Source organism: Athalia rosae, chromosome 2 (genome assembly GCF_917208135.1).
Source record: "Athalia rosae chromosome 2, iyAthRosa1.1, whole genome shotgun sequence".
Taxonomy (NCBI): Eukaryota; Metazoa; Arthropoda; class Insecta; order Hymenoptera; family Athaliidae; genus Athalia; species Athalia rosae.
The window spans coordinates 12,528,069-12,546,332 of record NC_064027.1 but is presented as its reverse complement, the minus strand read 5'-3'; the positions used below and the strand labels follow the sequence as shown (position 1 = coordinate 12,546,332).

General features: G+C 44.8%; 1 protein-coding gene across 4 annotated transcripts in view; it reads left to right on the top strand.

Moving 5' to 3' along the window:
* Window positions 1–1,164: 1,164 nt before the first annotated feature.
* Window positions 1,165–18,264, top strand: part of LOC105683153 (lachesin) — a 154,097-nt gene continuing 136,997 nt past the window's right edge. For 2 of the 4 annotated variants that reach the window (XR_007276764.1, XM_048649241.1), the window contains exon 1: window positions 1,165–2,014. Coding sequence is in view for 3 of the 4 variants with exons in the window: in XM_048649241.1 (XP_048505198.1) it covers window positions 1,927–2,014 (88 nt within the window). In the remaining variant the exon portion in view is untranslated. The remainder of the gene's footprint in view (window positions 2,015–18,264) is intronic. The other 2 variants (XM_048649237.1, XM_048649238.1) reach the window with 2 other exon arrangements.

Here is an 18,264-nt window from a genome sequence, read left to right as displayed (position 1 = left end):
TGGTAACGTACCTTCAACGAACCGACGGTATATACCTCACATATATCGTATAATATCTAACGACAGCCGCGTTGAACGGCTCGGAGCCAGGGTGCGAGTTCATCGTAACGCCAATTTCTCAAAATTATTCGCTCGCGTCGGAGCTTCCTGTTACGCGGCAACGATAAACGAAACAATTGTTCACGCCGAACACAATCGCAAACCGACCTAGGATCACTCAATTCTACGTACATACGAGTTTGAAGTTGAATGCGAAGTTCGAGTCTCATCGTACCATAGCACGTTGGCCGAACTAGCGCATGGCGGAAGACATTCTTCGATGATAACTAGTTGAAGGTGTTCGTCGCGCTTTGGCCGCGGAGCAAAAGACTTATTATTAAGAAGTTGAAGTAATATAGAGAAATGCGCCCATTTACTAGCCTCCCACGATTTCAGCTAAGCAAGCACGCCCCAATAGAATTTATTAGAATTAGAACTCTTGACGCCTCAAGTGTTCAAAGGAGGTGCTTTAGTATATTACTATTAAAGGAAGTACCTACTGCAACGGCCATTTGTATTCCGCTGGAGATTTCTCCAAACGTGAGATGCTTCCGTTTTAGAATTACTGGCCGCAAGATCATCTACGATATAAGTTTCGAATTATTTTCATCTTCGAACAAACAAAATTGTCAACGACAATAACTAATTATAGCAATGATTGTAGACCGATTATTATTCTCAAGCGTATAGAATTTCCCAGTCCAAATATAGGAATGGTTTATCGATTGGATACGCTCGGAATGCTTTCAAGATTGAGTCCCTGCATAATTAGCGCCGGGTGTCATGTCGGTACGTTCATTCTGTAAATACTGAAATACTTTCACTCGGAATTCCGGCTGCAGCCAAAAGATTGGAAATTTATAGTATCACCCACCATTTGGTACTGACGCCACCGTTTTCTCTCTGGACAAAACAAACGGGAAATAAATTGAGGACGCTACCGGCATTTAAACATGTTCATTCCGATGATTATACTCGATTCACAAAAGGAGAAGCATGCCTCCGCTTTTCTGTACGCGGTTAAATAATAACGACCCTTTTATTACTTAGATTGCAGATTTTGAAAAATTGTTAATAAGTGCGTTACCTATAATGGGATTTTTGTTACACATTCTTCCGTGATTGATACCACCCCGGGGTTGAGCAAAGTATTAGCGGTTATAAGGCGCCTCCGTCTTTTATATTTTCTAACTTTTTCTTTTCTCGTTGATACAAACAGATTTTCTTCTCAAAGGCTCAGCTCGGATACACTAATCCTGAAGAACGCGGTTGGCGTAATCCTCCCGGTAATCAAGACTTGGGGTAAACTGGCCGGGAACAAAAGGAAAAATCATAATTCATCCAAATTTTTTCACTCGAGCCTTCAACTGGCGCGGGGAAATTGTTTCGAAAAAAGGTCAACGCACACAACTCGCGGCGAAGGGAAGAAAAATGAAAATTTAAACAAATTTAAAACAGATTCGAGCTAAAGGGCTGAGGATTCTCGACACTCGGACACCGTGCGCCCCGAAAAATTGAAATAACATGTAAACCAGTCCACCATAATACTACTCTAAAAAATAGGAGATATGTACCTAGATCCAACTAACTATCAATACTTGAGATGAAAATTACTGACAATGAAACAAGTTGCGACGCAGATCCGAGATGAGTTCGGATTGTTTTTGTATCCATCTGTACGAATTGCATTTGCAATGCTGCGGATTCGGCAATTCGAAGACGTGCAGCGTAGATGTGCAGCGGTGTATATAGAATATAGAACAAGTACGGGGGTGAAATGTTTGGCACGTGGGCCAGGACGCATGCGTTTCGCGTTTCTTCCTGGAGAACTGCGATCCACGAGCCAGTCACTGTCTGAACTTCGGGTCGCGTTAATGTTGTAATCGAATGCTACCAAAAAAAATGACAATAATAAGGTTGATCCTGATATCCTGCAGTGTGACTTTCTGGCTGATTTTTATACCTTGTGTCGAAGGTAGGTGATTTTTCATTCGGACGATACGTCGGCCTGAGAATTTTTTTTTTTTTTTCTCCTCTCTTCTCCTCAACGTCTGGTCACATGTACGCGGAAATCGGAATTTCGTACGTCGCTATTGCATCGACGGGAAAGTTCGATCCTTTGACCGTCACGGTCGATCCTTAGGAACATCGATTTGCTGCTTGACTAAAAATACCCTCGCGCGATTCGATCGCTTAGAAATTTTCGACACGTACCACGTGACGCGTGATCGAGGAACAATAACTCACCCGGTTTCGACCCGAGTCGGACTCGTTTCAATGGATTTTGTCAATTTCGTTGTGTTCCAGCTCTTGAATTCACCCCTAGATTCACGAGCGGCAATAACAAGGAGCGTATCAGCCGCCCGCATGATCCCTCGACAAAGTCGTTGAATCGGAGAGTTGGTACGTGCATTTCTATGCTAGGTAAAAAAAAAAGGAAGAGAACAGAGCGAGGATGAGGCCGCGATTGCGCGCCATACGAGGCCAGATATACGTTGGTATCCTCCGACTTGCGAGACCTTTGCGTCGCGCTATCTCGGAAAAACAATGGGGAAACCGGTAGTATTGATACGACCAAGTTTCAACGTTGGTGACGGGACTCCGGTACAACGATGCGGGACTGACAAGGGTGACGGTGTTATACGTGCGCGTTTCACGCCTCCTCTCCGCCAACGCTTACCCATACGGTATATGGATTTATATACGTATAAATGGGACGATATATATCACGGGAATAAGGGACGTGAATGTAGATATGGGCGAAAAATTTCCGCGCGGGCTATAGAAAAAGAAACGGCTATGAAAAACCGCCCCCTTTATTCACCGTGAGGAGTAAAAGGCGTCAGCTGCACACGCCATGTTTTGCTCACATTTAGAATTCTGCAAGGATCGCAACTTTGGCCGCTCCTCGAAGTTACCCCTTTCTATCCGCTACGTAATTCCTCGACCGGCTTCACCTTGTTGTCGAGATTTTCTCATGCTCCACCGTAACACGGATACAGCTATACATCCCGCAGTCTTGTGCGTTCCCTTGCACTAAAGCTCGAACCGCATCGCATCGCATCGCATCGCATCGCATCCCATCACGGAGACTGAGAGGGTATTCGGCAAGGCTTCTCTTGGTCGCGTTCTCGTGGTTTAGATCGGAACTTTATACATAAATAGTTCGATCAAACTTTTGTCATTGGTTGGTTTCCCCAAGTTCGATGGTGTTAGCGTTTTAATCGCGATTCAAGTGACGCCGAACGGTACTCGGTATTCCTTGATACCTACACGATGCCACATCGTCGACTCACCTCACACATCGGTTTCCAAAAAAGTGTAAGAAAATGGAGACGAATTTCTACGGAATTAGATCATTCCTGTGGATCTCCCAATTTCACCTATCCGTAAACTGGAATGATTGTCCCGCGGGAAACGGAGATTATATCGAAACGTTCCAATAATAATTGTTTTCCGAGTCTCGCGAAATCAGGAAATTCTTTCGCAAACACATACCCATGGTATATACGTCTTGACCGTAGCATAGGATAGATGGACATTTTCGAAGCCACTTGTAAGCATAGACCTGACACAGCGTAGAATAAACTTGGTTCGTTTTCGTAGCCAGCAAGATGAAGAAGAAATATTTTTGGACCCGACTCAATCTATGAAACGTTGACTGTTAATTTTCAGACCGTCGGAGAAAATTCAATCACAAAAAATGACGAGGAAAATAAGAATGAAGAAAAATTTTCCTCCTACGACGCTAACAAGCCATACACAGCGGTACTTCTATATTACCACACCGCTCCGACTAGAGAGCAACATAATTCTCGGCTAGGTATCCGAACTAGTCGTGTAGCGTGTGGGATCCATTTGTAATATATGTACGCGTATTGGTACATAGGTAATACGTACGTACCCAGTAGAGACATATACGGATGCTCGAGACGCGTAGAGCCCAAGGGGCGAGGGTTGTGTTCTACTTATGGCTAAACACCGATTACGATTAAGGGTAATGGTTGTAACCTGGAAACATATGGTGCGGTGTATGGTATACGTGTTATACGTTGTAGGGCGAACGGTATCATCATCGTGCAATACGAAGCAATAATTTCTCGAGGGCAAGGCTTGGGGGTCAGGTTATAATAGTTACATTAGCGAATTAACAACAACTGGTTCGGTTCAAAAGTTACGCAAACCCCCTAACGTTGAGGTGGTACAAACGGGATGGCAGAAAAGTCGGACACGCACGGATTTCACCCGAACATTGCTAATCGAAATTTATCACCCAATAACGCGCGAACGTATCCGCGTATAAACACGTGCACACACAGCGGCTTTAAATATGAGACGTCTGAAAAAGAATCCGTTTCAATTACCGCGCCACGTTATATTTCACCCCCTTCGATAACATAATTGAATAAATTTATTAGTACCGATTCAAACACCGGGCGAAAAAACAATTCAATTCACTTCGATAATCCGGTGATATATTTTCAGCCGCCGATAATGTTGCGTTGTACGTGTGGTAAAAACTTTTTAATCGTACATACTTTGTCCGACACCGTTTGCAGTATGTTTGAATCGTTCTTCGCAACGTCCGTGGCAGAGGAGATACAGAGTAAATGAAAGAGGAATGATTTTGGTTCGAGTCGATTTGCCGGGCGAAAGCTCGATGCACGCGTGCAACGCGGATAGCGGTCGGGATCTGGCTTAGCTATATACGTGGGCACCGTGCGCGCCCACCAACCGAACCGTGCCGATAGATAAAACCAATCACATGGCATTGTACACAGAGAAATTTATTGCCGTAGATTATCTGGCTGGAGTCCAAACACAAACACGTTTCTTTTCCCCCCCGCATCGAAAAAGGAGATAGAAATAACGGCGGAGTGGTATAGCATTGCAGCAGGAGTAGTAAAGGTTGGGGTAAAATAGATGCGGGGGTGGAGTGCGGGGGGGGGGGAGGGGGTGATGGTAACAACGGCAAGGTAAAGAGAAAAAGAGTAACGCGCGGTGAGACGAGGGGACAGAGACCGTGCGGGAGGGGGATCCGTTCGCGGCGAGGGATGAAAATAGGAGAAGAGATGGGTGCGGGGGGAACGGGGGGGGGGGGGGGAGGAGGGTGTGTGCGGGGTGTGCGTTTAAATCTCGCGGAAGTAGAGGATTTCCAAGAGACGTGCATCGCTTTTTATTGTCGGATAGACCATTTGAACAACAGCCAACATGCCAAGCCCCTACGGAATGTCGGCGCTGCTCCGTAATAGATTTATACCCTACGAGAGTTGGAAGGAAGAAGATATCTGGCGGTCCGGGTCGAGCCTCGACAAAGAAGTTAAGCGGACGATGTTGAGATATTTCTACGGGAATGTCCGGCAATGTTGGAAACGTACTCCTCAGACCTCAACAGATTATTCGGTTCGAACCTATCTCCGGCCGACTCTCGTGGATTTCGCCTCCCTCAACGACGGACCGACGAACTTCTATAATATTCGCGTTTGTAACAATAACAACCCGAACGATCGCTCGGAACATGTGTCCGAGTCAGGCGCGCACGGTTTGGGATTCATGTCGAATACTTCGTTCAACGATCCGCCGCCTCCACACAATCGAAACTGTGAATTGGTAGATTTATCCGGTGGAACAAGAAATATTTCGAACGATCGAGAGCGGAGAATGTTCCGCTATGATCTGATACGGTATTGTCATTTACTTACTTCGCGGGGTCGGTTGTTTCGTGTACGCACGTATGAAAGTGAAAAGAATGCGGGGCATTTACATTTGGTTTCGCGGTTCAATGAGCGAAGCGGCAGTCAAATCAAATTTCATCGCATCAAATTTTCATTTATAGTAGAGTGGAAATTCAATTTTATTCAATCAGTCTATGCCGCCAATATCCACTTTCATTATTTCGTATTTACGGTCAAGCATGTGAGCCAGAAAATCATACAGCGCGATCGGAGCTAAACAGACCTATTAATTCGCGAGTGCCTCATCTAATCCCTTTGAAAAATGGTATTAGAAAGCAGATTGCACGTCAAATGAAAATGCAGATGTATCTTTTCGCTTTTGAGGTGACCGTGACACGCGATTATAACACACCCTTTTCGTGTGGTTTATATTCCATGCAATCCCTTCACTGTCGGCGCGTCAAGTTTAGAGCCCTCAGTTTGAAGGTTTATAACTACGAATAAAATAATGATAGAGCAGAAAATCAAAAGAGGTTTAAAAGCTTGGATTATGCTGCGTCTGATGACTCGTTCTCGAATTCCGACAAAGGAACACACCGACAGTTGTGATCACCGAAAAAATTTCTTCCGAGTTTCGATAACCATCTATGTCTTCATAAATGAAACCCACTACATTGTAGTGACGCGCGGCAGCGACCACGCGTTACTACAATGTTGCGCCGCGTCGCTACAATGTAGTTGCAGCGACGCTGTGGCGGCTGGGTGCTCAGTGCCTATCATATCCAGAACGTCAATGACGATTACCGAAAATTCAGCAATAAATTCAAATTTCAGAATAAAAAATATATATAACGCAGAAGTAGGTGTATACTATACTCGAAGTATACCCAGAATCGTTTCAATTATTGTAAGGAATATTTCACACACAATATCACAATATTATTTTCATCCATTCAAGAAAGAAAACCAAGAAAACTGTTCTTGTAAATTATGAAAATCCGCTTACACATACGCTGGCGGCAACTTCCGGCAGACTTATCAAATCAACGGGGTTCGCGAATTCGGTGTGGACAATTTTCAACGTACCTGCATCTTCCATGCCCCTTTATTTTTGACTCCCCCAACGTCTGCGACGTGGTTGAATTTCTACACGGTAGTAAATTTTTGTCGTGTGTATTATACGGCAACGCCGGTCAAATTGGTCGTTGCGGTTCATTCGAGGTCACGTTTGCCGTTGGCACCGGAATGAGATTCCGCGATTTCCTCTTTGCGACAGAAATTCCGGTAGCCAGTTGTCAAATCGAGATAGCGGTGCTTCCCAGTGTTCCTAGCAGCGTACGATATGTATGTATACATCGCTTTGATATCTAATTGTTTTCAATTTGTGTGAGGCTTCGTTAAGGTAACTTAAGCGCGAGTGGCGTCGACGGCGGTGCTGATTGTGTCGCTTGTATCGATGCTAATTGGCCCCGCCATTGAGTCCGACAATTTGAGAAACACCGTGTACGGATACCGCGGCGAATCTCCGACGTACAAAACCCTTTACGGAGTTCAGGGATTCGAGGATTAAATTTAGAAGAAGGTAATAAAACAAACGAAATGAAAGGGCGGAGGGAAGAAAATGAAGAAAAAAAAAAAATGAAAAAAAAAAGCACACACAAGAATAAAACAACAAAAAACGAAAGCTGCGAGGCGGCTTTAATCGTGTTTCCAAATCGGATTTACAAGCGGCACTTGCTCGTGAAATTGCTCTGCCATGGTAGAATTACTTTTTCATAGTTGTGCAGAAGTTTCCGGTCGTAAGTTATCTATCTTTCGCGTTGGATAGTGTGACTCTTTTTCGTACGGTTCGTCGTGTCGTATGCTCGGCGCTGCTCGAACTCCGTTCGGAGTTGGTCGTTTCGTGAATGGGGAGAAAAGTAAGAAAGACGGAGAAAGCGAGGGAGAGCGAAAAAACCGGAGGAACGAAAAAAACAAAATATATGTCAGAGCGCAAGTGTAGGGAGTTGAAACGGCTCGGAATAAAAGTGGTCGCAAAGAAACGGAAATCTGCTTTTTCACCGTTCCCGCGAAACAAACAAAAAAAAAAAAAAATACCCGATAGTAAAAATCGTGATGGAACAATAAGTAGAATTCGGTTCGTACGAAGTATGAACAAAGTGACTAATTGTAAGAAGGTTCATGCTTTTTCAAGTACTACTCGATTTGTAGCACATGGGTGGAGCACACGTCGCTGGAACGTTAGGGCATACATGGTAGCTGGTCAGGAGGAGATACGTAGTATACGCGATTCAGAAGTCTAGAAAGCTTTAACGAAGTCGGGGTGATCCTCGCAACGATCCGACGATGTTAACCCGACAAATATTGACCAAGGATTTAGGTAGCCTTGTGTCTATATGGATACAGAGATGTATAGATATATGCATGTGTATATATTATATAGGTGTACATACATAGTTGGAAATGGCGCAGGTATATGTACGTAAGCCCCGGCCTCATACACCGTTTGATTCAATTCCGAGATAATGCAATTGGTTTGAAATTTATTTAGCAAATCACTGCACAGTTATATACGAAGCGTAATGAAAATTAATCCGTCTCTCAATGACGACGATTTTCAGAAAGCGTCGGCGCTGCTGCTGCTGCTGCTGCTGCTGGCGCTGGTGTGCGTGGTGATGGCGCGGTGGTAGCTTCGGTGATGAGGTCCGTAGGAATAAAGCTACGAGTTAATCGACTATTTGCAATACAAACCCAATTTCCTTTCACGAGACGTAACTGTACCGGGTGACTCGGTGCCTCACAAAGCGGATAGCTGACCGAATGTGGCGTACATACGCTTAGGTAGTTCGATACCATACCAGTAACAAAACTCTATCCAGCCCAACCCCGTGAAATAAGATGTTTGAAAATTCAACAAAACAACCGGAGGATAGTCGGTTTGGTTGGCTTCTTTGTCATTCATTTGTCACGGAACGATCGGCGAATATTGTACGACTTGCGCTTTACATTCGACCTGAACATTTCGACATTGTGTACTCGAATGGACAATAACAGCGTTTTAATCGGACTAAATCTATGGAAACGCACGCAACAATAAACCAAATGAAAAGAAGTCGGTAAAAATGAAACTGCATAAAGTTAACCAGCTGTACCGTACAATGTAGCTAATGGTATGGAAAAGGATGATACAACCTGTACCCATACCTCTTCCCCCATTAGCGTGCGATGAACAAAACGCAGAATTGTCGGAGACTTACGTAAACTCTGTAGCGAACGGCAACAGGCTTGCAAACTTGGCTGCACAAGCTACCATGCAGCCGGAAAAGCTTTCATTCACTACTCTACTCGCGAGACACTTGGAGGGCTCCAGCTGTGACGGGCGGAAAGCGGCGTCGCGCCCCAAGGGGAATACGGGGGAAAGGGGGGGGAAGGGGCGGTGGAAGAAGGTCGAGTGAAGAGCGAAGGAGCGCCCGTCGATCTCGATCTCGAGGGCGTCCCGACGCCTGTCGCCCGACGCCAGACGCGTCAGGTGGTGAAAGCTAGTTGTTTGATTCACGTACCACCCATACGGAGAAGTCACTGATTTCTAGAGCCTCGTTTGCAATTCAAAGTCTCCAAGGTCAAGATGTTCAAACCTGAACCTCACTCGCTCATTAGCTATTCACACGGTGCCTATTGATTCCTCTTCTCCACGTAGCGTTGGAGAAGAGAACAGCGAAGCTTTTCAAAGGTTCGGCGGATGTGTGTATGTTTGTAAAAGGGCAACAAAGAAGGGCTTAAAGTTGGGTTCGTTAAGGTTTGATGATAACCGAAAAACAAAAGATTACCACGAACCTTCGAGGAATATACGTATGCTCGTTCCAGAGTGATGCGCAAATTTTGAAATACAGCATCTCACAATTAGTGTTAATGTGGGTGTCACAAAGAATAGTACGCGACATAGGGAAAAGGCGTGCAAAATGACATAAATGGACTACTCTGTTAATGAAACTTCATTTTGTCCATCCATGCCATTTTGTACGTCTTTTCCCTACCAGCGGTGCATCGTATTCCCGATTTCATTGTCAGATGAAATTTAAGAGATTTTGGAACTCACCGAAGTGGTGAGTGGGGGCAGTTTTGAAACCAAAGAATACATGTAATACATACATAGGGGACGAAAATGGAGTTGGATGGACAAAAGAATAGACCCGTGATACGACGTAGTTGTGCGTTGAGATGCGTGGAACAGGGAGAGTATCGAAACGAATAGCGCGTGATACGTGTCGTTTTGAAGGTCGTTGCTAATTGGGGGGGGGGGGGGGGGGGGGGGGGGGGGAAACCAAAGTGTGTGGAAACGTTATCCAAACGCAGCATCCATCATTCTCGATCCTCAACACAGAACTCACTTCCCAGTTCGCGTCTCTTCGTTCCACCTGCCGGTTCTCTTCTCGCTCATGCTTCTCCACCTACCAACGGCAAATGAATACGTCGACCCGCGCGCGCGAGCCACCCCCCCGGCAAAGGAGTTTGCGCGCGCGATTAATCTCACAATCTGGACGGAGTGGCTATGATAGACTCCCATGAATAACTCATGAGCCAGAGCGAGTACCTGCTTCCCATAGGGACGTTCGCGTATAATTCACCCACTTCATTTGTCCTCATTACTATGCCTGATCGTTACGTCACGTTACTTTACTTTACTTCGCCGTTACCAGAACTTGCATTTTCTAACCTCAGCGTCGATCGTCCGGCTCACTCTTTTCTCCTCATTCGTCACATTCCTCCGTTCTGTCCGCTTCATCGACACGTACACATAATGCCAAGTTCAAACCTCCGTTCAGGCGTACGGACGCATACGATTGCGCGTAGGTGTTAGACACGTGGGAATCGTCGTTACACCGCATGCAGGTGATGGGGGTTACATTATTATCGGAGCGGGCGTGGGTTGAACCACGTGGGTGTACAGAATGTACCTGTGGGAGTATCGGGGATCGGGGGTATGAAAATGGGGAGACGATGGTCGCGGGTTCGGCTAAAGTTTATCTCATAAACCGAGTCAAGTATACGGGGCGGCTATACCTACGTTGCGCGTATGCTATAGGTATGCACGGAAATGAAATATGCGCGAGAGTTGGTGCGTTGATTAACGCGGGCAGTGCTACTAACAGCAGGCTGCTGGTTATTGCCGACATCATTACGTGCGGTGGTGTTATACGAACTTGCAGTTTGTCACATGTAGATAGGAATAGGAGCCGGGCTCCGTCTGTTAGAATGACAACTGCGTAATTAATTGTTTTCATTCCTACATACCCGTCATACGTTACAGCCCAGTTCCATTTCAGGAATCATTTGATATCCCCCAATCATAGCTATCAACGCCCGGACCTCAAATTGCCGACTGCGCGCTGTACGCGGTACGGTGTGCATGATCGAATGTTCTCCGATGTAACGTGTTAATTTGTTGACCACAAAGTGGAGGACGGACGTTCGTCGCAGCGCCGGTAGACCAACGAAAATTGGGGACGACGGGATTTCATCAAGGAACAAGCGACCGCTCGCGGTGCTTCAAAGACATTCACCGCCGCGGCGGTATAACACATCGGAGAATGTTTGGCTCAACGTGGAATTAATTGCTACGAATCTCCCACCGCGCTCCACCGAAATACACTGAGAAATACGGGACGGCCTCGGTTCTGTGCAGCGAATCCGATCGTCGCGTAGGTAGGAAAAAAACGCACCTGATATCGATTGAATGTTGACCGGTAGGTGCGACTGATCGGAGAAAATGTTTTCTTTGAAGAGTAGCTTTTCATTATCTGTGGAAGCTGATCTATGGAACGGCAAGAGAAACAGGCGAAGGCGTGGTGTGCATAAATATGTACACCCACCTTTCATTTCTGTACGAAGTACGGGTACGAAAGACAACTGAACAGCTTTTTCATGAAACTGATATCGATTTCATGTAACGGATAAATCAAATCATCCACTTCGTGAACTGGACAATCTAGTGACTGCTTCATTTCACACGCGATGTTATACGTCGTTGTTGGTGAAATGTATTCATACGATTCAAGGGAAATATTTTCTCCCTCTTTCTCTCTCTGGTTTATTTATTTATTTTTTTTTTTTCGCCTTGTTTGTCGGTGTAATAGCGAAACGGAGTGAAAAAAAAAAAGAAGAAGTTTCGTGCACAGAACATACGAGATATAGCAATATTACGTCTCAAGTAATTCAACGAAATGAAAATGAATTGAATGGGGCGATAAAGTTCGGGTAATACCGTCCGTATCGTTCAGTAAAGGCTTGTCGTCGTTTCGGGAGAGTTTTCTTCTCCTCGACAAAGCAATGCATCCATTTTTCCGCTTTCTCAAAATATTCTCTCCTCTCGCCGTCGGACAAAAATAATCTCTCGCTCTATCCCGGGGGAATACGACCGGAAGCGTGAAATCGTTACGGGGATTATAACGGGGATAGGGTTGAAGAAAACCTAATACGTGGAGGTTCGTTGTACGATTGATTGCGGGAAGTGATGAAAATGAAATCGAATAACGGAATCAATATAGGGGGGGGGGGGGGGGGAAGTTTCGCCAAAGATGAAAAAACCGCGGTATAAGGACGATTCACTCGATTTGAGCTCGGCGAAAACGGGACAAGAGTTTTGAAAGCAAAGCACGGTAGGCCCGTAGCTATACAAGCGGTAAGACCGAGTAAAGCGAAGTAAGGTCACGAGAGGTTCGGAGGGAAGAGGGAAGAGGAGAGTGGAAAGTGGAAAGAGAAAATGTGGAAGAGGAAAGAGGTCGCGCAGGATTCTGTTTGACTACGCGTGATTGATTGCCTCGCGTCTTGCGCGCTCCAGAGAGGCAGAGACTAACTCCATTAGCGATCATCCGCTGCCGCAACAGCTTGCAACAGATGATCCGGCCCCGCTCTTGCTAGATTAGCAAACAAGGAGGCTCCCGCCACTTATCTCTCTTCGCGCATAGCGCGCCATTTATTCTTTTACGGCTTTGTTAAGCTCGCCGCACCGAGGGGGGAAACGGGAGGGTTGGAATCGGAGGTGAGTATAAGAGACGGTATACCTATAAGGGACGGTGAGCGGAACGAGCGGAACGAGCTGAAAGCAGCGCGTGTGCAAAACAACTAACGTTTTACTGCCCCTGGGCGAGTGTTGGTGGAACAACCTGGTGGTTTGTTAGCTGTGCTCTGCGTATAGGAAAATGGAGATTGGGGGAGCTTTGTGCTGCCCTTCTGGTTTGTATGAACGCTCCGTATACGTATAGATGCGTACAGTTTCTTCGGCAAATTACAATGCGGTACCCGCAAAACGTGTTGTTCTCGTTTATCGTCACACTATCGATGTTCGTTAACAGTGTCTCCTCTGCGTACGCACCTTCCATTCACAGGGATTGTTAGCTTCGTCTCCTTTTCGAAGAAAAATTCATAATATATGAGATCAGAATGAAGGAACTACCTACCGACCCTGGAATATGAGTAATTCGAACGGGTCGGTGGATTCCATTTAATTGTTCCGTTAGGACCCCGAAGAATTCAGTTGTCACTTCCTTTCTCACAATCGTAAATGTCTCTTTCAACGCCGTTGATATCGATCGCGGTTTATTCAAAAAGTGACCGTCAGCTGCATCATCCCGTGCAGTTGAAGCGACTCGGGTTTTCGAATACGTCGAGTCGCGTTATATTGGAAATTTTTGAATTGTTTTTCTTTCACGCGATACAGACAGATTTCGCGGTGTTGACGCAAAGGTTGCTTAACATAAATCTATGAATAATCTTCATCAATGGCGAGTGAGGTCACGTTATCTATACAGCCTTCGTTGAAACGAACAACCCCAATGGGCAACGTTATGCTAAGATAATGGGATGCGTTATAGCGATCCCTGGAAAATGATCAAAGCAGTAAATGAACCGATGAGAAGCGATGTAGTTATTGAATAAGACCTTACACCGCAACGTGACCGATCGGACGGGTCACGTGATTCGGTAATTCGTCGGAGTTATCCAATAAAATTTTCCATAAGATATTATACAACTTTGATCCATAACGTTTTCTCGGATGTCGATCCATATTAGCTCGACTAATTCGGTTGTTCGTAGCGTACACAGCTTATGGTTTCCAAGAAGAAGTGAATCGTAATCCCATTTACAAATAAACTGAACAACAGGAGTTCGATAGAGTAACGCCACCTCCTAAAATATCAACCCAGAAAAGCTTGTCTAGGACTTTGGAGCGAGCTCACAGGACTCCGCGTTATTTCCTGGGATTTTGAACGGAATAGTCGCTTAGGCGGTAAAAGCTTCGATCTACTGCAGAGGATACGGTTCAGTCTCACGCCTCGAAAGGCAGAGCGGGGCACCAGCAACGAGTGGTGGAAATCCTGACCACGAATCGCGACGCCTTTTGTTATACCTTCACCTTACGCGGTAACGTGTCAAATTCAATCGTGCTCTTCTATTATCATCGAGGAAAAGTAATACCGCGATTCGTTTATTGATCTCTCGACCGCATCAATTATCCCCCGGTTTCAAGGTAACGGCGCAATTGATTCTTTTTTCGTTATTCGGTCATGAGTTTGAAATTCTTTCCAAAGCGCTCGTACAGAACAATTAGCTCAACGATTCAAAAGTTACAAGGCTCCACGATGCAAGTTTTTCGGTACGACTTGAAATTTTATAATCCACTACGTTCAAAAGCCTACTTGAAGCTTTAAGCTTTTTTCGAAAGTCAATCGTTGTGGCGATGAAGGGGATCAACAAAACACGCACGTTTGCGTAAAGGAACCAGATCTAACCGTATCGGGCAGTTTTTCTGGCCTGCGACTCCCCATTTCAAGTTTCTTGGAACCACTTATTCCCATCCACCTCCTCCCATCCACGAGGACACGCTACAAGTATTTGAAACGTTTGGAACTCCGGTTTGAGAATTTCTACACGTATTCTTGTTGCCCACGTTGCGAGATTTTCTCATTGATATTGGTAGCCACCGAAAGTCAATAAATCGAAAGTCGTTTTGAACACAACACTCGCAAAATCTGTAAGATTAGCGAATCGTTCGAGTGTCATTTCGATCAGACGAGGGATATCAATTTTTTTTTTTTTTTTTTTTCATTTTGCTCTCGTTAAATCAAATCGTTGCCTCATTGCCGGAGGAGGACCCTACAAATCGATCGTAATGAATAAATTGAATGATAATCGTCGTTTTTCTCCGTCGTGAGACAAACGCATTCGAAGCTCGCTCATCTTCGATCGTTCGCGATCTATGAAGTTAATACTTTCGGAAGGTGCAGCGAAGATAAATTCCTAATCTATCGTTATATCCATCGAGGAGAAAACTGCTTTATAAAATGCAGTGTACGATAAGAAATACATTACGCGCGTTCGTGTGAATCTTTCCTCGTAAACCACACCCGCTTTAGTGTTGGAGGGTACTCCTCTATAAAATAATGACGCCATTCCTTTTTTTTTTTTTTTTTTACTCCTAATTTTCTACGTGTCATCGGAGTCGTAATTTATTATTCACCTGATATTTACGAGGCAGAGTCACTTTTCCAACGATATTGTTACACGCGGGGAATCTCATCTCAAAAGATCCAACACGATGATATCACATTTTGAAAGACTAAAAATCGACGCTGACGCGGTACAAACAATATCGCTGAATACGGCGGCACAACTGCTGCTGTAACAACACTATTAACGAAGCCTCGAGTACATCAGAGTTTTCCGTGACATCTGGTTGTTGTTAACTCTCCGCACGATCGGTTTGTTCTATTCGTTCATAAGCTACGTATTACGTCGTGATATTTCAGATATGTATACATCCATATATATATGTATCTATATAAATTATAGGTACATAATCAATACCGGAGAAAAGCATCCGGCGTTTGTCCCCCTACCCCGACTCGCAGTGCGACACTTGATCTTACTTAAAGTACCATTTCGTCGTAAAGAAGGCGAAGTTCGATTGTTAAGTCCTTTTTGACGTTATAATGACACCGTCTAGCTATGGTAATGCCGCTCTGTTTCACCGTCTGTTCTCTCAAGATTTCTTTAAGAGGACGATTTTCGAGTGGAGTTAGCCGAGCTGAGAAAATTCCGACAAAAGTCGAGGATAAATCCGGCGATAACTCGTTCTTAATATTCACAAGGGAAACGCGTGTGTTCTATGTACGTACGTCTCCACGTACTTCAAAACTTTTTTCCCTACGTTACGTTCACATAATTTATACACACCTGATAAATAATTTTCATACATCATCGCGAATACATGTTCACCCCCGTTCAGTGAACCAACCTCGGAGTATGTAGCTTGAACTAGCAACGATCAAGTTTTAAAAAAAAAATTAGTATTTTAGAGCATTAACTGCGAAGATTTAACTTGAGCTTTTTTGCTGCACAAAAATTCCGCGAATAAGATAAACAGCTTAAGTAACGGAAAAGCACGTATTCGAAGATAAACGAAGAATGTTTGTCCACGCTTATTTCCAGTGAAAATCGTCGAGACTGCATGGGATGGCAAAAATCGAATAAAAAGTGTGAAAAGTACATATCAATACTTGGAAGACGAGGGGGTTTACGCGTAATATGAATGCATATTCGAACGTGATCTTGTAGAATTTTTTTAGTAGCGACAATCGTATCGGGTGAATCACGACCGAAATATTACGAACCATGTGAAAATAGTTGCAGGTATAACGTTCGCATCAAATCATACGTTGGAAGTGATTTTCTGAATCCAAGGTACATTCCTTGAAAATAGCCGAAGAATGTGCTGTTTCGTAATATCTTCGAAAAACTATTGTTTCCGGAAGTGGGAATTCACGAGGATCGGATCGCACCCGTCGTTGTACGGTATAATAAAGCTCACAATTAACGGAGAATAGAAGCTGGAAGTACAACCGGTTCCCGTACTTTATTGATCGAAGAAACGAAGGTTTCGTTAGCAGACTGCTTTAATCCGAAATGCAGCAAAGTTTCTTCTACAGTGTTCGAGTAAGGCGAGGTGAGGTGAGGTGAGGTGAGGCGAGGTGAGGTGAGACGAGGTAAGGTTAGGTGGGGTGAGGCGAGGGCAAGTTGGCTGTGCCACGCGGACAGAATAGAGCTGGGAGGCAATTTCATGACAGCGTCTAGAGATGATTGGATCACTGGAGTCGCACGGGGCTCGATAACCACGTATGGTGCGGTCTTTTCTTAGATTCGTTCTACGTTGGTTCGCGCGAGTCTCCGCAGCGCAAACCTGTGCGACTGTGCTATCGATGTATAACTTCATTATCCCCGTAGTGCGGAACCACGCAGCGTATAGATCGACTCGATTATCCGGAGCCTGATGACGTCGGTCTTCGGATATTATTTTTCAAGAGGGTTTTACCGATACCTAAATATATTCCGCGGGACCTTATAGTCCGTTTACGACGCGAAGCTGTAGCGGTTACGGTCAGCCCCCGACCCGGTGGCTGGACCTTCGGCAATTCGGTCAGCGAGGCTGAAGTTGTGCTCGAAACTCGTCGAGCAAAACCTAATTAGGTTCACATACGAAAATTAATCATCCCATTCCGGCACGGTGAATGAAAAGCGGAATAATATAGACGCGGGAAATAACACAACAGACTCCGCAGGGCCGCGCAGCTAGTTTCTCTCTTTTTTTTTTTTTTTTTTTATCGAGCCTCGATACCAATTCCCATCGGCTATGTATTTTCTATTAGGTACACCAGCTGCTCATGGGTTATTATTGCAAGCTAGAGGCGCGCCAGTTTACACAACTACTCGACAAATTCATAGGTGTAAACTGATCTGGACGTAGCGTCGTAATTTTGTAAGATAACTGGTACAGCCGAATGAATGGGTCTTGAAGGGTGGAAGTTTGAAAATTGGAAGCGATAATTTTGAAGTAATTCAACCCGGATTACGGATAATTTGGATAAGTTTGTAATTATATGACGTTAGGGCTGTGTGCGTGTGTATCGGGTACCGTCTGCAAACTACAACGGAACCGTGTGAACTTTGTCATCTTCCATTACGATTCAAGTTCGATACATACGTACGTAATACGAGAGTTAATAGCACCGTCTATTTCACTATTCGCTTACCTCCGTCGTCAATTATTATCCACGCAAACTAACTCATATCAGCTGTGAGCGCGCGAGCCTTGTGCAACTAAACGGGATCTGTTGTGGTTAATTTGCCCAAAATGGGATTAAAACTCGAGGCAACTGCATCCCGAAGGAGTCACCTTGTAACGGAAGGGCTGCGAGTAAGCGTAAAAGAAACGACAATTCGTAGGAAACACGACATTCAAATTAGCGGATACTTCAGAAGACGTGAACCAGCTGCGCGATGACTACGCGTATCGTTAGCGGTATTTTCGTTACCGTTTCTAATAACACGAGCGAATTAATTTCAATCCGATGCTACCGGATTCACTGACTCGATCAATTATTGTAACGCGTCCAAAATAACCCCCAATTCAGCGAGATTTCGAAGGCAACGCATGTCGTAATCCCCGCTGACGAAGATAAAAAAAGTGAAACAAAAATATATTCTGAGCATTGTT